At 36.6% G+C, this 22,149-nt stretch overlaps 1 protein-coding gene across 1 annotated transcript in view; it reads right to left on the reverse strand.

Annotated features, from left to right (window-relative positions):
- Positions 1 to 2,432: 2,432 nt before the first annotated feature.
- LOC145040863 (putative E3 ubiquitin-protein ligase BAH1-like 1) overlaps positions 2,433 to 22,149 on the reverse strand; it is a 42,202-nt gene continuing 22,485 nt past the window's right edge. The window contains exons 2-5 of the mRNA XM_078988753.1: positions 3,341 to 3,462; positions 3,031 to 3,262; positions 2,687 to 2,940; positions 2,433 to 2,565 (exon numbers count right to left, since the gene is read on the reverse strand). Of these exons, the coding sequence (XP_078844879.1) occupies positions 2,433 to 2,565; positions 2,687 to 2,940; positions 3,031 to 3,262; positions 3,341 to 3,462 (741 nt within the window). The remainder of the gene's footprint in view (positions 2,566 to 2,686; positions 2,941 to 3,030; positions 3,263 to 3,340; positions 3,463 to 22,149) is intronic.

A 22,149-nucleotide genomic window follows, 5' to 3' on the forward strand; every position in this document is an offset into this window, starting at 1 on the left:
TAGTCATTAAACTTTTTAAGAGGGAAACGAACTTTCGATTTTGTTCACATTTAGTCACTAAACTTTTTTCCGTTATCTATTTGCCACTGAATTATTGAAACTGTTCATATTTTACCCTAATTACCGGTAAGAATCGGTCATAAGGGTAAAATGTGAACAGTTTCAATAGTTCAATGGCAAATAGATAACGAAAAAAAGTTTAGTGACTAAATGGGAACAAAATCGAAAGTTCATTACCCTTTCAAGTCAATATCCTTTTTTTTTTTTATTACGCTATTCCATCGTCCGCCTATTCCTTAAATTAAAGCTTAGGAAACACACATCACACACCAATTCATTAAAGGGAAAACAATTTAAAAATGTATCATTTTTAATACATTGAGTCATCATTTTTTTTTTTTTTTCTTTCCGAGTAAAATAGGTCTTTAAACTTATCATTTTTGTATATATTTAGTTCTTATAACCGACTACTCCATGTTAAGTTCTCAGTTTGTACATATTTAGTCCTTAATATATATATATATATATATATATATATATATATATATATATATATATATATATATATATATATATATATATTTTCATAAAATAAATCTTTGTTATTTTTGTACACATTTAGTCCTTATGATGAGTTTCTTCAGGTTTTTTTACATGGCATCCTACATGGTACAATCATTAATGGGGTGTTCTCATATGCGGCTCATCAAAGTACTGAAATCATGTGTTACATGTCTTGGTTTTAGTAATAGCATTGTACTTGTGAAATTAGCAGCTATTATTATACAATACCAACTATATTTAATATCATACAAACTTCATTCAATAGGAATATTTAGGGTTGTTAATTGGGTCAATCCGACCGAGTTTCGGATTAGGCGGAGTTTTTCCATATATATATATATATATATATATATATATATATATATATATATATATATATATATATATATATATATATATATATATATATATATATATATATATATATATATATATATATATATATATATATATATCACACGAAACCCGACCCTATTAAGGTTCGGTTTATTTGGGTTAAGGTGAATCGGGTTTCGAGTATGTCAAATTGAAATATAACTATGTAAGATAAATTTAAGTCGTACCATTTTAATATATAACTCTCGTGTATATGGACTTAAGATGTAAAGTGGTATAAAAGAAATCAATTGGTTGTGTCTTTTTTACCACATACACGTACATAGTAAGTTTTTGCAAAATCAATATGCTCATTTCTTCTTTTGTATTAAAACTTTATGTAAACAGTAAATTTTAACAAGATTTGGTATAATTTTTTCATTGTATCTATTTGCAATGTACTATGTTACGCTGGAAGAAACTTGACATACTTTTTAAAACAATTATGACTGTGAAATGCTTCAAGGAACACGATTGAGGGTTTATGATTTAGTGGCTTTCATTGTTGTAAATTTCTAATTTTCGTTGGCAAAAATGATAACCACATGTATTTATAAAGGATGTTGGAACTTGTATGATATTAACATTGGTTTAGGTTATTATATTCAAAATAATTATTGTATTATTATATGTATAAATGTTGGTCAGTCATTTTATTTATTTTAAGAAAGTGATAAATACATATTATTGAATTAAATATAATTGAAAAATATTATCTAATTTAACTAGAAGGGTATTTTAATCAATTAATATAGATTTAATAAAGGAAATTTGCATATTTTAATGGATCGTAAATTTTATTAATTTTAAAAATCCAATTTTACGAATTATAAGGTTTTTAATTCGGACATTCTGACATAATATGTTTGAGTATGTTCAAAAATAAAAATATTCTAGAACCATAAAATAATAAAAATATTCTTGAACATATTTTTTTATCATGACTTTAAAAATTTCTTGTAGAATAACAAATTTTCGAACCAGCAATTGAAGAATTAAAACAAAAATTACATTAATTCTTATACAATACATGTAACAATTGCTAAGAACTACATTTATTGTTAAAGAATAAAACTAAAAAGTTTCAAATCGGAAAAAAACATCAAAATCTAACAAAGACACTAATACATTTTAAAAGAATAATGTTGCTAAGAGGCGTCGTTCAAATTTCGTGGTCTGTTCTTCAAGCATCAGCTTTTATGGAAACAAATCCAATGAATAAATTAGTGAGAAAATATCCATATTCCATTCCAACATAATTGGAATTCGTGATTCCATTCTAATAGAATTGGGATTCATTTACCAATAATTATATTAATTTAGGGCATTCTAACAGAATATGTTCATGATTATCATAGAAAACATTCTTTTCTGATAGAATACTATAAACGAAGAAAAACCATTCAGTTGAAGCATTTTAGCGAGCGTTTGGTGTGCATCAAAACAACTTTTAATTTCCTGTAAAAATTAGACAATCAGAACAAGTTCCCAATTCACAGAGGAAATTTTGATGTTGGTACTGTTACCTCTAGTCCATCTACAATTATTACTGATCCAGATTTGCAAGCACACATGAAGCAGAATATGTGTCCACAACTCAAATACACAGGATCAAATACAATATCTTGATCATTCAACAAATACAAACGATAGATTATTCAATAACATATACTATATATATGATTTTTAATTAATCAGGGTATGCATTATTATAAAAAAGTTTACAAGGCGTTATCAAGGGCTGACCAAGCATATGGAACAAGTCAAATCTATCTTAAGCTTCACATCATCAGACAACTTATACGAAAGTGATGGTTTTCCATCAATAAATATAAGAGAGCAGCCTTCTAATATTTCAGAACCTTTCCTTATAGCTTTCTTTGATTCCCTTAAGTTAATATGGAAGGCAATAAGCTCACAAAGCCATGGAGACTGAAGGAGTTCCATATGCATGCTCTGGACTTGTGACCTAAATGTTTGCCCTTGTTTAGAGTCATGTATCTGCAGTAAAAAAGTTATGGGTGCTCAACTGCTCATGTTTTATTATGAAGAATCTAAAAGCACTTTGATAATTAAGCGACAAATAAAAACCTTATCATATTTTTTAAGAATTTTGTGCATAGCAATGGCATTGATAACTTCATAAGCAACAAGGTCCTTGCCTTCTTGTATTAAAGAATGATGGTTTCCATGTAACTTGCCTTTGCACCACATGAAGTACTTGTGGAAGCATGTTGCCAGATGAACATCAAGCACCTTTTGTGCACACTCATTAAAACATCCAACCACCACAGACATCTCCTTCATAAGGGAAGGAAAAAAGCTTCCATGTTAGAGGACATAGGTTGAAGTGGCAGAGATATTTGTGTATTATGGCGTCAATTAAAATTTAAACACATACTTGACCGGTCCCTTGGGGCAATCGAAGGCCACCGCCGCTGAGAATGTCAACATGTGGATTGGAAGGCGAGGCTTCTTCCTCTTATTGGTGCTTTCATTGTTGATGCTTTTCTCGGTCGATACCTAATGATTATAACTGCTTCTTTGCTTTAATAAATCATTAACTGGATGCTCTATGCCTCTGTTGAAATCACCTCGATAATGTCTGATCACAAATTCATAATTGACAGGTGCTTGGGTGTGAGGCCGATGGTAAGGGTGTGAGGTGATTTATGAAGGGGATAAATTTAGGGTTAGAAAAATTCAATTAGATAAATAGGGATTATAGGGATTATGTTTTAAAGTTATTAATCATATTACTAAATTACCCTTCTTTATTTATTTAATTATTTAATTTTTATTGGCCCACATTTATGCATACAATAACACAATAAATACTTTAAACATTTGAACCTATCTCTACTAACATTAACAACATGTATAGGGATAACCCGAAACCAACCTTGGATCTACTGAGTTTTTTTCCAGCCTTACCCAAAGGATGAAGTACTAGTAGATCTAATGAAATGACAAACCTCATTCATTAACATAACATCCTCATGAACGACCGAAACATATCCCATAATACATAACTAGCTCGATAAAAGTTTTAAAGTTAACCAGAAATGTTGCTAAAACCATGGCCGGATCCATCCAATTATCAACCTTGCCAGCACGACATGCCACAAATTAGATTCTACACAAAATCAAATGTATCATCCGGAAGACTAAGTAACACATACCAAATTCTAGACTCCCAATAACCAAGGTCATCTTCCATACTCGAGTCGAACTTGATGATATGTTGATGAGTCCATTGAACTTCAACTGATATAACTCAAAACTTCACAAAAGAATTTCCACTTTAATGATGAATGAATGACCAATGATCGAAAATGCATTGACATCTAAACCCATGAATTAGTACCCTACTGGACAAAGCCCAAGAGGGACTAAACATACCAAACTCTAAAACCGATTGACCGATCTGCAACTACCTAATCTAGATTATAAATAGCAATCTATACAATGAGATGACAAATCCCTCAACAACCGATACTCAACCTGAGCGATCTTAGTGCCTCCTCGTATATTCATTGGCATCCCAAAAGGAAACAATCGCTACAACGAGCTCCTTGACCAACTACTTCCTGCTTCGAGACAACTCAAGTATTTTCTGAACTCATACTTTTGATAGCCACTTGCTCTTCACCCTTGAAATGGCCAAATCTTGAATTGAAGTCTCATATACCCGCACCGCAGATCCCTATGAACCATTCTTCTAACACCGCCAACTCAAACAGATCGATGGTCCTCCAAGCAGAATACCTAATTCTTCCATACTTAGGGTTCAAACTACCACCCACTGACGTTACAACCAAACCATATCTCAGACCGGCTCAACTATGTATAAACCATCCCTAACTCTTGGAATGTATAACACACGCAAGATGATATTCCCTATAAGTGATGGGTTTTGAGCACTACATCAATCCTATGGTGTACATGCAAACCCTAAAGCTTTTAATCTAGTTTGTCTAATGAACATGAAATAATCATCTAAAGCTTATAAACCATAATTCTAGCATACATTAATCGAAATTGACAAAATAACAGAGTTTAGATCTTACCTTGATTGTTATGTTACAATAACAATCCGAATCCTTCTTGTAATTGACTTCTGAAAGCCTAGTGCCTCAAATGTTGCACCTCTAATGGAGTCACAAACACCATATGCAACAAGATGAACAAAGAGAGAGGGAGGAGGAACCAAAAACGTCCAATAACCCTTAGAGATTAGTTCACCACGTTTTTGCGGCCTTAGGGGTTCCTTATATAGGTAGGCTATTAGGGTTTTCAACTAGGAAACCTTAATTTGACTGCTTAGGCTCTAAGCAGCCCATGGACTCCCTCCTTAGAGGCCTTGGACGAATTCTTATGGGTTTCCTCATAGATTTGGTCCACTCCAACTTCTATGGAGTCCATTAGCCCATTTATGCAACAATATTATAATTGCACAATCAGTCCGCTTTATTTAATTAATCTCTTTTAGCCACAAAATTAATTATTATTATTTCTTGACTAATATTAATTAAACAATATGTTTTCTCTTTTAATATATTACATATATAATATATCAATGAATCATAATTAATCCTCTTTCTCCTTAGTTCATCCTATCAGTAGCTATGGTGAAGGCAGCCTAAAAGGACCATGTGACATCCCCATTTTCACGGCCAAAAAAGACCGATTTTGTTTATGCTTTATAAAAATCAGAGTACTTCTTTTAATAAAAATGTTGCGGAATTTGTTCCCAGAAAAACATGATAAATACATTATTAAAACATTTTCGAAGAAACGTATTTTATTCATTTCAAAACGTTTGGGATGTCATCGTTAATACATAAACATAAGCATAAACAGAACTTACATTTATTTACACTAGTGATCTACATCTTTTTAAATCTCTCAGTGTAAAGTGACTTCATATCAACACCTGTGATATAAATAAACTGAGTGGGTTAGGTTGGGAAACCTGGTGAGTACATAGGGTTTTCAACCCACAATAATATAATTATTATGTTTAAATAATCAAGCAATTAAACCCAATTACCCATCCCCATTATCTTCTTTTCTCTTAAGGATCTACCCTAAGAATCAGCTATTTCTCGTTCATTCATTCCTAAGGATTATCCTAAGGAATCGGCACAAAGTCCATCGTTACCAAAGCTTATAGATTACAACTGATGAACACGTAGTCCAAAACATCTGGTAAACACTTAGTTCAAAAGTAACTAGTGAACATACTTAGTTCAAAATACCTACTGAACACACTCAGTTCAAAGATACGTAGTGAACACACTCAGTTCAAAATACCTAATGAGCACCTAGTTCATAAACACCTATAGGTTACGAGCTTACTAGCGTTCCACCGGACCGTCTAGTATCGCCCATGGTCATCATTTATACTCCACTAGATGACTGGATCACTGACAACATTGATGTTTCCCATCGTATTATCACAAAACAACTATTTCATCTACCCACGTTTTACCCAACACATTTTGTAGATATAAAATACATATAGTTTAAATCATTTAAAACATGGATAAAAATCTTTCACCCAGCATAGACAACAAGTATTCAGACAATATGCACACACAACACATAATTTATATTAAGATGCTTCATATCTATGTGTAAGATGAAAGAGACTATGCACTCACTTGATAAGGTGGTGAGTCGGCACTAGGACAGCACTTCGTTACTCTTAAAACAATTATCCCTTGACGAAACCTAGTATCATTACCACTAGAGTTTAGTCTAACGTTTGACGAGACTAATTTAATAGTCTATCTATTATTATTATTATATAAGCGTTAAACAATACTTATATAACCCATAATAATAGCCCAAACACTCCTTATAAGGTCCTAATAACATTACTATATTTAATTAGAAGCTATATTAAAACTAGCGTAGGTGTAGCTCACTTACAACGAGTTTTTCGCAAAACCGGGCTTCGCTGGAGTAGCATTTCCCGAGCCGATAGGCTCTTTTCTCGGAGCCTTCGGGCGCTCCGGGGCTTCCGCCTCGTGCTAGGGAGTTACCCTAGGCTTTGGGGGGTTAGGGAGGCTTAGAGAGAGAGTTTAGAGAGAGAAAGAAGAGGGTTGAGGGGTGAGGAAATGAGGGAACCCGACACCTCTATTTATAGGGTGAAATCCTGACGGACTCGCCGAGTCAGTGCCACGTGTCATCACCTGATGGCTTTCCTTGGGGAGAAAGTCTTGGCCCATATTCAGCCACGTCACCCTTTTTTGCAGCAGCACCCTGTTGACTTTTAAACCCCTTAACTTTCATATACGAGCTCTGTTTTTTGACGTTCTTTATATCCACACGTAGGTAAAACCAAGATCTACAACTTTCGTTTAGACTCCGTCGGCTAGTTCTCGATCGATATCAAATTTAACAGTAGGAGGCGTTTAGACTGTTAAATGACCGTGAAGAATTCATAACTCCTTCATACGGACTCCTTTCGTCTGTCTTTTTACCATTGATTTCCTATTAATGAGATCTTCAACTCTCATTTAGGTCGCATCAGCAAAAAAACCGCTCGAACATTCGAGTTTCAGATTGTACACTACTAAGCCGAATCTTATAAAAATCATAACTTCTTCATACGAAGTCAGATTTGGGCGTTCTTTTAAAGGATTTTCTCGGTTTAACATATTCTACGACTTTCATTTAGATCACTAAGGCTAAATCTCGCTCTATCGTAAATTCACTTTTTACGCTTCCCGGTGCCGTGCCGGTTCCGTCACGAAACTTCCACGGGTCATAACTTCTTCGTTATAACTCGGATTTCGGTGTTCTTTATATGTATGGAAACCTTGTGACATATACTACAACTTGGTTCAAATTATTTATTCTAAATAATCTTTTGTTGAAAAGTCGTTTTCGACCCCTATTATCTTTAAATTGACTAGCCCGGATCTATGGGCGTTACAATTATCTCCCCCTTAGGATGATTACGTCCCGGAATCATCAACGAAATAGGGCAGTATAATGACTCCATACGTTATCTCTTCATCATAGGTAATAACTGTAACTTCTATGTTGCTTCGAACTGGTATCTAACTCTTGGACTCCTTGATTGCAGGCGGTGCTTGGTCTTGCACCTGCTTGTTAGACTTTCAATCATGACCTTCGTGTCACAAACTCATTCTTTATCAGATACACCTTCTTCTTCTTAGGATAAGTTAATTTGATTGCTACAATTGACCGATGTGTCATATTCTAATAACCTATTATCGTATGTAACAACGCTTAGACTCAGGTCTCTTAGAGTCAAATTCTGGAATGGAATATGCCTTCCTTCATGGTCTAATGTGATATAATCACATTTTAACATGTAGCATTTCTAGCTACCAACTTCTTTAACAACGAGCACGATACTTCTATTGATCTCTTTGATTTCAATCGTTTGGTTTAAGTCGGACGCTACATCAAACTTGGTTCTCTGAACCACGTAACCTACTCATCGTAGTTGGACTCAATGTGATATGACCACTAGGGTCGGGATTACAACAATTTTCTTAGTCATTACCGAAACAATGGTAATGACATACTTGAAAAAAACGAAATCAATTACTAGCTTCTTGGTAACCTTGTGACTTTCCTTGATCCAAGTGTGAGTAATGTGCTTCCGGTAGTATAGGCCTCTACTACCTTTCACACCTACTCATACTCGTCCCAAGTATTGTCTCGTAGTTTTCCAAGTTATTATCACAAAAACAATTTTTAACGCATAAAAATGTGTCCAAACAATCACAAAGTTTTCCCTAGACTCTACTAGGACTTCTTCTATACGTATCTTTAATCATCAATTCTGCTTCAGCTCGGTGGAAATGTCATACGATGGGTCAACTTCATGAATTACGACAATCATTCCATCATCCTGCCAATCGAAGGTGTACTTCAGACTAATTGTACTCCTCTAAACGTACTACATGACATGTTCTAAAGGCAAGATACCACTCTTATGATATCTTCCGATAGGTGTCATTCACTATCATAAGCCTTTTCATTTCCTCTATTTACTCAATTCTCTATGAGTCCTTATCATGACATTCTATTCTCCAAAGCAAGCGTTTGGTGTATCGAGACGAGAATATAGATAGAGGAAGAATTAGACGCGTATTCCTCCTTATTACTCCAAAAAGTCACATGCCAGTTCTAATATCGTAATTAAACGTTTAGAAACCTGAGCACATAAAATTTCCAGATCCAGTCGGCAAAAGACATATAGATCCGATCATATAATGCATATCATATATCATTTAGCATATAAAAGCATGTTAGGAATTTTCCTTAAATAAGCTAGTGCTTGTGTCTATTCATGTGTATTACCTAAGTTTTATTAGACACACTCCTCACAATCATTGCTTAGCATTCTAAGTTTAAGTCTAGAAATAAATCCATATTCCTAGTTCGCTTAAACTAATGCTCTGATTCCAACTGTGACATCTCCATTTTCACGGATAGAAAAGACCGATTTTGTTTATGCTTTATAAAAATCAAAGTACTTCTTTTAATAAAAATGTTGCGGAATTTGTTCCTAGAAAAACATGATAAATTCGTTATTAAAACATTTTCGAAGAAACGTATTTTATTCATTTCAAAACGTTTGGGATGTCATCGTTAATACAGAAACATAAGCATAAACATAACTTACATTTATTTACACTATTGATCTACATCTTTTTAAATCTCTCAGTGTAAAGTGACTTCATATCAACACCTGTGATATAAATAAACTGAGTGGGTCAGGTTGGGAAACCTGGTGAGTACATAGGGTTTTCAACCCACAATAATATAATTATTATGTTTAAATAATCAAGCAAGTAAACCCAACTACCCATCCCCATTATCTTCTTTTCTCTTAAGGATCTACCCTGAGAATCAGTTATTTCTCGTTCATTCATTCCTAAGGATTATCCTAAGGAATCGGCACGAAGTCCATCGTTACCAAAGCTTATAGATTACAACTGATGAACACGTAGTCCAAAACATCTGGTAAACACTTAGTTCAAAAGTAACTAGTGAACACACTTAGTTCAAAATACCTAGTGAACACACTCAGTTCAAAGATACGTAATGAATACACTCAGTTCAAAATACCTAATGAGCACCTAGTTCATAAACACCTATAGGTTACGAGCTTACTAGCGTTCCACCGGACCGTCTGGTATCGCCCATGGTCATCATCTATACTCCACTAGATGACTGGATCACTGACAACATTGATGTTTCCCATCCTGTTATCACAAAACAACTATTTCATCTACCCATGTTTTACCCAACACATTTTGTAGATATAAAATACATATATAGTTTAAATCATTTAAAACATGTATAAAAATCTTTCAGCCAGCATAGACAGCAAGTATTCAGAGAATATGCACACACAGCACGTAATTTATATTAAAATGCTTCATATCTATGTGTAAGATGAAAGAGACTATGCACTCACTTGATAAGGTGGTGAGTCGACACTCGGACAACACTTCGTTACTCTTAAAACAATTATCCCTTGACGAAACCTAGTATCATTACCACTAGAGTTTAGTCTAACGTTTGACGAGACTAATTTAATAGTCTATCTATTATTATTATATAAGCGTTAAGCAATACTTATATAACCCATAATAATAGCCCAAACACTCCTTATAAGGTCCTAATAACATTACTATATTTAATTAGAAGCTATATTAAAACTAGCATAGGCGTAGCTCACTTACAGCGGGTTTTTTGCAAAACGGGGGTTCACTGGAGCAGCGTTTCCCGAGCTGATAGTCTCTTTTCTCGGAGCCATCAAGCACTCCGGGGATTCCGCCTCGTGCTAGGGAGTTACCCTAGGCTTTAGGGGGTTAGGGAGGCTTAGAGAGAGAGTTTAGAGAGAGAAAGAAGAGGGTTGAGGGGTGAGGAAATGAGGGAACCCGACACCTCTATTTATAGGGTGAAATCCTGACGGACTCGCCGAGTCGGTTTACTGAATCGCCGAGTCAGTGCCACGTGTCATCACCTGATGGCTTTCCTTGGGGAGAAATCCTTGGCCCATATTCAGCCACGTCACCCTTTTTTTTGCAGCAGCACCCTGCTGACTTCTAAACCCCTTAACTTTCGCACACGAGCTCTATTTTTTGACGTTCTTTATATCCACGCGTAGGTAAAAATAGGATCTACAACTTTCATTTAGACTCCGTCGGCTAATTCTCGACCGATCTCAAATTTAACAATAGGAGGCGTTTAGACTGTTAAATGATCGTGAAGAATTCATAACTCCTTCATACGGACTCCATTTTCGTCTGTATTTTTACCGTTGAGTTCCTATTAATGAGATCTTCAACTCTCATTTAGGTCGAATCAGCCAAAAACCGCTCGAACTAAAATTCGAGTTTCAGGCTGTACACTACTAAGCCGAATCTTATAAAAATCATAACTTCTTCATACGAAGTCAGATTTGGGCGTTCTTTTTATGGATTTTCTCGGTTTAACATATTCTACGACTTTCGTTTAGATCACTAAGGCTAAATCTCGCTCTATCATAAATTCACTTTTTACGCTTCCCGGTGCCGTGCCGGTTCCGTCGCGAAACTTCGACGGGTCATAACTTCTTCGTTATAACTCGGATTTCGGCGTTCTTTATATGTATGGAAACCTTGTGACATATACTACAACTTGGTTCAAATTATTTATTCTAAATAATATTTTGTTGAAAAGTCGTTTTCGACCCCTATTATCTCTAAATTGACTAGCCCGAATCTACGGGCGTTACAGACCATGCTTACAATCAGGTCAAGTACATACCAAAATAGTTATGGGCTTAGAAAACTAATCCAACAATCTCCCACTTGGATAAGTTTAATAACTATATTACGTATGAATTCGGAACCTAATCAACAATCGTAGCTTTCAAAATCCGTTGTCGAACTCTAATCATATCAGAAACGTGTCCTTTAGATAAGGGATCATCTATTCATCCATTCTAGATATTGTATGAACTGAGACATGGATTTTAATCATACTCTCTGTTCATGTGTTGTTTCCCGATTTCCGATTTATGACGATTGACAACAGACTACAATTTAACACATAAACTTAGTCCAGGCTTGGCCAAGCGCTTAGGGTGTAATCACTAAATCATCTAGGGGACCACATATATCGATTTTAACCCGCTTTAGGTAAAATGAACGGATAAAATTTGACTGAATTCTCGCTTGTACCTACTCATCAAATTACACACAACATTATGTTTAATAACACCAAGTTACTGGTGTGTTTACATATTAACATATTATCAATGTGCAATCGAATTGTAGAATACAACTCATACGTCTTGGTTTTAAGAATATAAGATATTATCGTCTCACCAATCACTCTTGATAAAATCCATGAAGCGATCCAAGTGAGCGTGGGTTTAATCAAATGTTGTAATCTTATAGGAGCACTCATGAACCTTGCAGCAAACTATTGCTATGTGTAAAACACTTTAGAAAATCTACAGTCAGATTCATGACAATCTTCTTTCATACCTACTTCCAAAGTATGATTGACTGTGGATGGTTGGAATAATCTTATTATTCGGGAAGTCAAAACATGAAAAGTGAAACACAAGAATGATCGAATCCAATATGGCCCCAAACATTTAAGTATAAATAAAACTCCTTTTATTTAGTCACCTTATTTATTACACATTATTCATTGTATAATGTTTCAAATAATCAACTTATTACTTGAATTATAACAGTACTTGTCCCATGCACCAAGCATGCATACTCTATTTACCTATGATCCATTCTTTGCGAAATAGATCAATTTAACACATTTCCGATGATACTCATTTCACAACTCCTAATCCTTATCATTAGTGTAAGAATAACAAATTCTTGCCACTACCAGAATATGTTAGATTCTAACATTTTATGCAATGATCCTTTTGTAATCTTATTGCACAAAAGTCACCAAGACTTTGCCAATGAAATTACAAATTTCTCTATTGGCGATTGTTACAAGACAATTCTGTGAAGTCTCACATTCAAAGTACATTCCTTTGAACATCCTTATTGCATAAAAGTTTCTAATCTAGACATAGATTCTCGATATCCACCTCCCAAGATGGAAACATTTCCATATTTTCCATTCAGCAACTCATTATTAATAGAATCATATCTAATCATAATAATGCCATTATGGTCCATTCATTACTATACTCTCAACCGCCCACAACTGACCAATCATCGGTGAACCTTAGATTGTACTTGACAGTTGTTTAATAATTTTAGTCAAATCCAATTCTATTCCCCTTTCCCTCTTAATGCCCTAGGCATTTGGAAAAAAAAAATTAAAACAGTTAAATATTATAGGATATGCAATCAATCATATACCCGAAGCGTATGGGACACGATTCATAATGAAAAACGTGATACTTTACTAGTTCCTTGCTATACTATTGCCATATAAAGAATCCTTTTAAGTTGAATCTTTTCAACATAGCATCCATATATATCCTTTTGACTAAATTTTATTAAAATTTCTCGATCCATGCTTTTAGATTTCGAAACGAAGTATACTATTATCTCCCTTAATTATAGCAAAACAACTATTCAACCTTTTCAAATTGAAACTTTGTTTTCTATAATTAATATTGCTAACTTGCAATACTCATAATAACAATCATGCTCCCACTAACATGATAATTATCTCCATACCAGCATAACATTTATGCTCCCACTAGCCTTGACACGTATTCAGAAAACCTTTGTACTTCTAGAAAGCAGTACCTATTGACTTCCAAAGTTCATATTTCTAATACGATATGCTTCGATAAGCCTTTATCTAAGCTTCTCAACCTCATACACCTTTCCTTAGATAACTTATATATGTGTCCAAACAATTTCATCATTTATAGCACCTAACACGCCTATATCCCAAGAAGCATACCCTTGGTCTCATCGTAAGGCATGTATACCACAAAAATCGTCTTGTGCATTCCCACACTACCATACTACTGCCAACAATTATAGCTAACTAGTCTCATGTTGGGTTTACATCCCAACTCTGAAAGTCGCATGCCTGCTTACTCTTTCCTTCGAACTCGGAAAACTAGAAGGACATAACCCTTGCCATAGATAGTGACATTCTAATCCATCTGCCAATCACTCATCCTTCGACCAAAATCCTCGATCTGATCACGATGACCGCTTCCTTCTTGAGTCCCGTGACTCAACTGGCACTACATTGAGCAAGGTCCTCAGGACCTCAAAATCAACTAACTTACCTAGGTCCGCACCATTCAAACCCATGGCCAATAAAGCCCAAATAATCACGAGACTCATCCTCATCCTGAACAACAATAACCAAAAGATTGGCAGATACAACAACACTGTCACGAATCATGGTATCAACCATGTCATCTACCCCAAACCATCCCTTGGAATCCTCATGACTTCTCTCGATTCGATTATGGATCATGTACTTCCAGTAGTATGGGTCCAATACTACCTTCCACACATATCCATACTTTCCTCAAGATTCATATTTTCCTTACTCTCTAGAGAGTGGCTAATTATTCCTCATGCTTACATGCTATGAACTGCACCCACTCATGAAACTTCCACTAACCCTTTAGCCACTCGTGCATGCTAATCATACATAACACTGGATCTCATAGACAGTCTAATACTTGACTCAACCCTAAGCCCTTAATCAGACAAGAACAGGAAATAAAGCTAAATCAAACATTCTTAGGCTATAAAATCTTTGTTATGTACAACTATAATGCACACACTAAGAAACTACATTAATGATGTCAATTTCATCTAACATATAAAAAGTTCTCCTAGGCTACCAGGCATCATACATCAGGCAATCCTATCATGAAATTCCTGAAGATCCCTAGCCTAATACTAGCTTGCAGTTCTATCATAATCATCATAAACAAAAAGCAGTGTGGTAACTTAGGGTATACTTTCCTGCTCCGGCTGACCGCACACATCTCATCCTTCTTGGGTTACTTTTGAAAACAATTTAAATTTAATTTGAAAATATTTCGAAGCATTCATAGATCCTTAGTTTAAGTCTGGATTCACATGAATGTTCATCCAATTCTCTCAAACGAGGGCTCTGATACCAACTTGTAAAATCCCAAATCCAAGTAAAATTTTTCATTTTTCACAAACAACCCAATGACCAAAAGTGTCTACAAAACATTGTTTCAAAAGTGATAATTAATAATCATAGTCTCCCAAAATCCAATTAACATCAAATCTGTAAGGATGTGCACCATCATGCCTTCTCCTTGGCACGATCATCTGAAGTACCTGAAACAAGAAACTAAAAGTGTAAACCAAAACTTAGTGAGTTTCCCTAAGATACTGTTGGGTTTTGAGCATTCCAACACTCCTATGGTGTACATGCAACCCTAGAAACCTTGGATCTATGTTTTATCTATGATACATGCAAAATCGATTTTCCAAGGTTCTTAACCTATCTAGCATACAAGGGAACTTTTAATCATAAAAGATAGTAAGAAAACATACCTTGTAGTACTTTGGATTCCTTGTGAACCTTGTGAGACTAGCACCCCAAGTATGATCCCTCAAATGACTCACACAACACCAAATGCACTTGGAATAACCTTGAGAGAAATGGAACACTACTAAATTCGGCTAATCCCTCTTCTACTTGCTTTTTTTTCCGATTTTGGTGAACATATGGATCCTTATATAGTATGCTACAATTAGGCTTACACCATGTAAACCCTAATTGTCATGACCTTTCATTTCCATGACCCATGGGTTCTACAAACACCATGAAGCATCCATGGTGCATCCTATGGGTTTTAGCCCAACTTGATAATCCATGGAGCATTTTCCCAATATACAAGTATGGATGATTTACACAATCAACCCATATATTTAATTAGTCTTCTTTTGATCACTTAGTTAATTCCAAATTAATTTTTGATCAATACTAATTAAATAACTCTATTAATATATTAGAATTTATAATATATTAATAAACCATAAGTGTTATTTCTCTCATTTTGGTCTATCCAAATGCATGATGCCATGCAACCAAAATGGACCATGTTGATCGGGTCAAGTACATCCCAGAATAGTTATGAACTTAGACACCTAATCCAACAGATACCACCACACAACATAACATATAAAAACAAGCATGATCGATCTAATCGGTCATCAGACCGGAATACCCACAAGTCTACAACCATCAGGTGGGATTAACCACGAGCCAATCAGTCATCGAACTGAATGCCTCAGCTTACTCAGTCATCAGACTGGAATGCCAATTTACAACGGGTCCACTCAATCATCATACTAGAATACCCTTGGAACCACTCAGTCATCAGACTAGAATACCCCCGGTCTATTGGCTCACACACATAATAGTAAAGGCTCAACCCAAAACCATAACATGTCGTAATATACATAACAAATAACATCATTCCAGTAACAATAATAATAAAACTAGTCAACATACAAATAGGCAGATCTACAAATCAAGATTGCATAACAACATCCTATATACTAGGATAATAATCTAACATATCACTACAATATAACAACATTCTATATATCAGGATACAGATCTAACAGATCACTAAAACCTAACAACATCTTATATACCAGGATACACAATCCATTGGGCCGACATTGGTGCCTTCGACCCATGAGTACATTGGGGCAAACTCACTTGAATTGAAGAATTATGAAACATTGTGATACGATCCCTTTTTAGCACTGCTTGCACCTGTGAATCTGCTTATCACAAAAACCAAGTAAAGTCTTAATAAATAGCCCAAAATCCTCAAGTTTGACCCAAAGTCAAACTTTATCAAAAAGTGAATGGTCAATGAAAGTCAACAAAAGTCAATAATCAATATCCCCTCACGACGTGACCATCTATGGCTTAAGTCGTGACCCACTATAGGACAAAGTAGACGGGCATCATAATCCTCACGACGTAACAGGCATGACCTCATGTCTTAAGATCAATTTGAATGCCATCTTGATCCAAAAACTTATTAATCCATTAAGCCACTAATCCATCTTTCCAAGAGGCTTCCTAACACTCTAATGATCATAAAAATCGATGCTTTAAGGTCTTTTATGTCCAATACAAGGTTTGAGCTCAAACTAGGTCATTCATGGAGAAGAAGGAGATCAAATCTCAAACATGAACTCAAACATCATCCAAACTTTAGATCTATAACATATAAGCACCAGGGAACATAAAGACAATAAAATTGCTAACTTTATTGGAATCCCACTATAACACCCGATTCTGAAAGTACCCGGTTGTGGTCTCAGAGGCCAAAGGTATAGGCGATTCGGTCTTTTATGGGTCTCGGGTCTTATTCAGAAGTTTTTAGGCTTGGGGTATGGCTAGGAGCATAAGGTTTCCTCACCACCTTTTTGTGGGTATAAAGTTCGTCGGAAGCAGACTTAGAATAAAGGAGTTATAGCACTTTGAAGTTATTGTCAATTTTAGTCCCTAATGGAGTTTTGTGATAAGGCATCCCCATGAATGCATGGAATGCATGCGTGTGTTTAGCTGAGTACGCCCAACGTATAAGGTCATACGGACGCGGGTGCGGAGAGTCGTACGCCCATCGTACGTTCAGTTCCCCCAAACCCTAATTTTAGGGTTAGCCCTATATAAAGAACCTTATGTCTCGAAGGCCAGCCTCTATTTCCACCATAAAATAGCTGCTACAAAACCTTAATCCATATTTGAGTGTTCTTGGATCCATTTTCCAAACAAGAAAGGAGCAAAGCAAGGTGGTGGTTCAAAGGAGAGGTTGTAGATCTGAGATTGTTGCTTCATTTCAGATCATCTTTAGGTATAAAGCCTTGAGCTTTCCTCGAGTATGCTTAGATCTAGTGTAGTTTGGTTTTGGAGTCATTTTGGTCCCAAGTATAGAGATTTATGGTTCAAATCTGACTCCTAGGCTTAGAGTTGCTACTCTCAGTTCTAAATGAGTCCCTAAGGCAGAAAGTTGCCATCTTGGATGTCTTATTGGGTTCATGCATGATTTTAGATCATTTTATGAGAATAGAATGCCATTTTAGAGTTTGGGCTTATTAGGGTCATGTTAAGTCACCAAGTCAGTGAATTTATTGATTAAGACATTGAAGAGGACCTGGATCTGTGTTTATAGCTGGTGGAATGGAGTATTAAGAACTTAATGGGAAAAGTGACTTAACAGTGGAGTACGTTGGGCGTACATGCATGTATGCGCAGCGTACACACCATACAACTTGTACGCGTAGTGTACAGAGGATAGGGATGTCAACGGGGAAAACGGGACGGAGAATGCATCCCCCACCCCCGCTCCCGAAATTTCCTTGTTCCCCCGTCCCCCCCCCCCCCCCCGAAATGTTCAGCCTTCCTACCCCCGCCTCCGTTCCCCCGCCCCCGATTGATTTTGGGTTGTCTTTTTTTTGGCTAAAAGAAGTTGTTATTTACGCTAAAAGAAACTATTTTTTAGATAACAAATAATTATGTATAGTAGAATTTTACATGTTAAAAAAAAGTTATGGCATCTTAAAAACATTATACTAACAATTTAAAAACATGTTTTTTGATGAATTTTGGAAGCTCAAAATCATGTTATTGTTTATTATATTTATATATTTAATATATGTACATATATGTGTTATTTATTAATGGGGTCCCCATGGGGGTTTCGGGAAGGGATTGCCTATCCCCGCCCCTGCCCCCGAAATTAAAACGGGGGTTAACCTTGCCCTCGCCCCCGATTTTTTGAAAAAAATTTCCCCAAATGGGACGGGGTCCCCACGGGACTTCTTGACATCCCTAACAGAGGAGTACACCTCGCATACTCATCAGATATGGGCTTGATGTGTTTTGGGACTCGGGTTGGGCCCTGCATTGGATCTTAGTTCTTTAGGCCTTAGTGGGCCATCAGAAGTCTGATAATATAGGCTAAGAATATGTTTGCGCTTAGGGTAAGGCCCATTAGAGGGATTGGTCCCAATTTAGCAAATTGGCCCATTAATGGGAAACTAGTGTGTTTGGGAAGCCTACCTAGTGTTGGGAAATTTTAGATCATGGTTTGGGTCAGAGATATGGACCAAGTTGGACTAGGGGTTAAATGGTCATTTTACCATAAGGATAATTATTGGTTTGGACTAATTTTTATTTTATGTAATGGTAGCTCAGGAGCCGAGGGAGAAACAGTTCGGGGAACTGCCAGTTAGCAGCTAGCGAAGTATCAGCATCACTTCTGCAGTGCAAGGGGAGTTCTCCTTACTATATCAACTGGGTCTAAGGCACCAATATCGACCATTGATGGATTTTTATCTAGGTTATTGCATGATATGATTATTGATTTACATCCTGGTAATTAGGATGGTGATATGCTTAGTGACCTGGTTAGGTCGGTATCCTGGTATATAGGATGATATTATGTTAGTGACCGGTTAGGTCCTATCCTGGTTATAGGATGTTGCTATGATTAGTGATTTGTTAGATCGGTTTACCTGTTATATATGCTAGCGTATAATATTTATGTGCACATGTTTGTTTGCTTGAGGGTTGGGTTGAGGCAGTCCTGCTTTGTGCTGAAGGCCAACATAGCCACGGTGGTCCAAATAAATTGAAGGCCCTGCAAAGGGGTTCAGTCAGGCCGAAGGCCCGACGAGTGGTCCGGATAGGCTGTAGGCCCTGCGAGGCGGTCCAGACGTACCGAAGGCTCGAAAAGCAGTCCAGATATCTAGTCAGGCTGAAGGCTCATTATGCATGTTGTTTGCTTATATGTTCATATGATATGGTTATATATGTATGGCGTTGGTATTTTGGGGGTAACTCACTAAGCCTTCGAGCTTACATTTATCGATTATTGTTTCAGGTATATATGATGATCGCAGGAAGACGATGGTGTGATCATATATCTCCTCATATTTCATGATTTTATGATTTGATTATGGGGATATTCTAATGTTTAAACTATTTTGAAAACAAACTATAATAACTTAATGGTTTTAAATGTTTTAAAAGTTTTAAATTGGCTTGAATTTTTACAGATGTTACAAGTTGGTATCAGAGCCTTGGTTTGAGTGAATTGGAGGAAACACATGTGTGTCTCCAGTCTCAAACTAAGGACAAGATTTTAAAACTATTTTCTTAAAAAATTTTCAAAATAAGAAAGGAGGATGCAAGTGTACGATCAGCCGGAGCCAATAAGTAGACCCCAAAATACCATGCAATTATCTGATATTGAGATATTTTAGAACAACATGCTAGTACTATACTAGGGATCTTCAGGAATTGCATGATAGAATTTCCTGATTATATGATGCCTGGTAGCCTAAGGTTTTCCTTATATGAAATTGACATCAATACTGTAGTTGCTTGGTGTATGCATCACGGCTATACATAATTAATATCTTATAGCCTGAGAATGTTTGGTTTAGCTTTATTTCTTGTTCCTTATCTGGTTGTGAGCTTAGAGTAGGACCGAGTATTCAAAAATATATAGGGTCCAACGTTATGTACGGTTAGCATATACGAGTGTTGAGGGGTTGGTGGAAGTTTTATGAGTGGGTTGTGAGGGGTCGGGAGGCTAGTTATGAGATATTTAGCATTCCTCTAGGAGTGAGGAATGAGTGCTCTCTATGTTTATGTATGTTGTTAGGGTGTTTTAGTGATACTTGAGATAAATATAGGTAGGTGTGGAAGGTAGTATGGGCCCGTACTACTGAAAGCACATGAACCATACGCGTAGCAAGGAAGTCACAACCCCCGAGGTTTAGTTGGGAGTTGATTCCCTATTATTATATGGATTATTCAAGATATGTCTCTGGTGTATTATCAGAATGGTGGTTACGAGGCGTCTTGAGATCAGATGCGAGTCAGGATCGAGACCTGACAGCCAGGATGGGCCAGTATTGTCAGAGGATCGTGTTAGGGATATCATCCGAGATGAGGCGGTCGAGATTGTCTGGGGTTAGATTACGGAGATGTTCAGGACTATTAAGACCACCATGGTTGAGCATTTCGACGAGCGCTATGCAGGCCTTGCTGAGATGGCTGCCACAATATCTACATCAGCTATAACGATGGCAGGGGGAGGATATGGTCTAGATTTCTAGTACTGGGACTTGTTACTGGGACAATTATGATTATTAGAGGGTTGTAGTTACTTGGGATCAGGGAGATGCTTTGTACTCGTTACCTTTCGCGGGTTGAGAAGGAGAGGCTAGCACAGGAGTTTCTGGATTTGAGGATTCGGGGGTTTTGCTCGAGGCTGGAATGTGAGTCATGGGGACTCCAAAAGGGAGTGATGATTATGTTTAGTTGGGGTTTTGCAGCTGGAAGTAGAATGGTTAATTGATGGACCGAAATGTCATTTTCTAGGGCAAGGATTGTGCCTTTTTCAATTTTTCGAGCTTGAAGGAGTGAGCAGGCTTGTGACCCCAGGATGAGGTTGTATTCCAATGGTCAATTAGTCATAGGGGTTGGCAACATTATTTCAGCGCAGGTTGGTCTATGTGGCATAAGTATCTTGTGAGGCGTACGCGATTACCGTCCCTACCCATAGGAGCTAAGATCTGATTCGCCTTGGATCTCTTGTATCAGGCGGTAAGGATTGATTATGCGATCTATTGCACTTTTGGGTTTGGAGGCTATGTATTGGCAGTAGTTTATAGCCAGGTTTAGGGAAGAGGTTGCTTCAGCCACAACAGTTCAGTTGTGGACAATTGAACTGAGACCCTGAATGATATGATTTCTAGAGCCGAGGAGCTAAAGATTTGTTTGGAGCACTTTGGGAAGAAGGGAATTATGTGGGAGGTCTGCAAACAAGGTCCCACAGGATGGTTATTAAGTATTCCTCTGGTCCAAAACTCTATTGCAACCAATCCAAACTCCAGGCCCAACACTCAACGCCCAAAATGAGACTTAGCCCAAAAGTCCACAGTGAGGTTACTCGGGGCGTACCTCCCTTGGTACGCTTAGCATACTCACGAATTCATATTGGCCATCAGGGACACTTTCTCAGTAAGCGGGGCTTACTAGAATTATGCTCAACGTATGTCCAGGATTGTTATCTCCACTCCCTTAGTCTTAATCTGTTAAGACCATAACTATACTCTTAGATCTGGTCTCCATAAAGGCTCAAACACAATAAAGCTCGTGACTTTAAGCCTTTGCATGGCAGAT

The sequence above is a fragment of the Lactuca saligna genome, chromosome 4 (genome assembly GCF_052625555.1).
Source record: "Lactuca saligna cultivar CGN05327 chromosome 4, ASM5262555v1, whole genome shotgun sequence".
In the NCBI taxonomy this organism is placed as follows: Eukaryota; Viridiplantae; Streptophyta; class Magnoliopsida; order Asterales; family Asteraceae; genus Lactuca; species Lactuca saligna.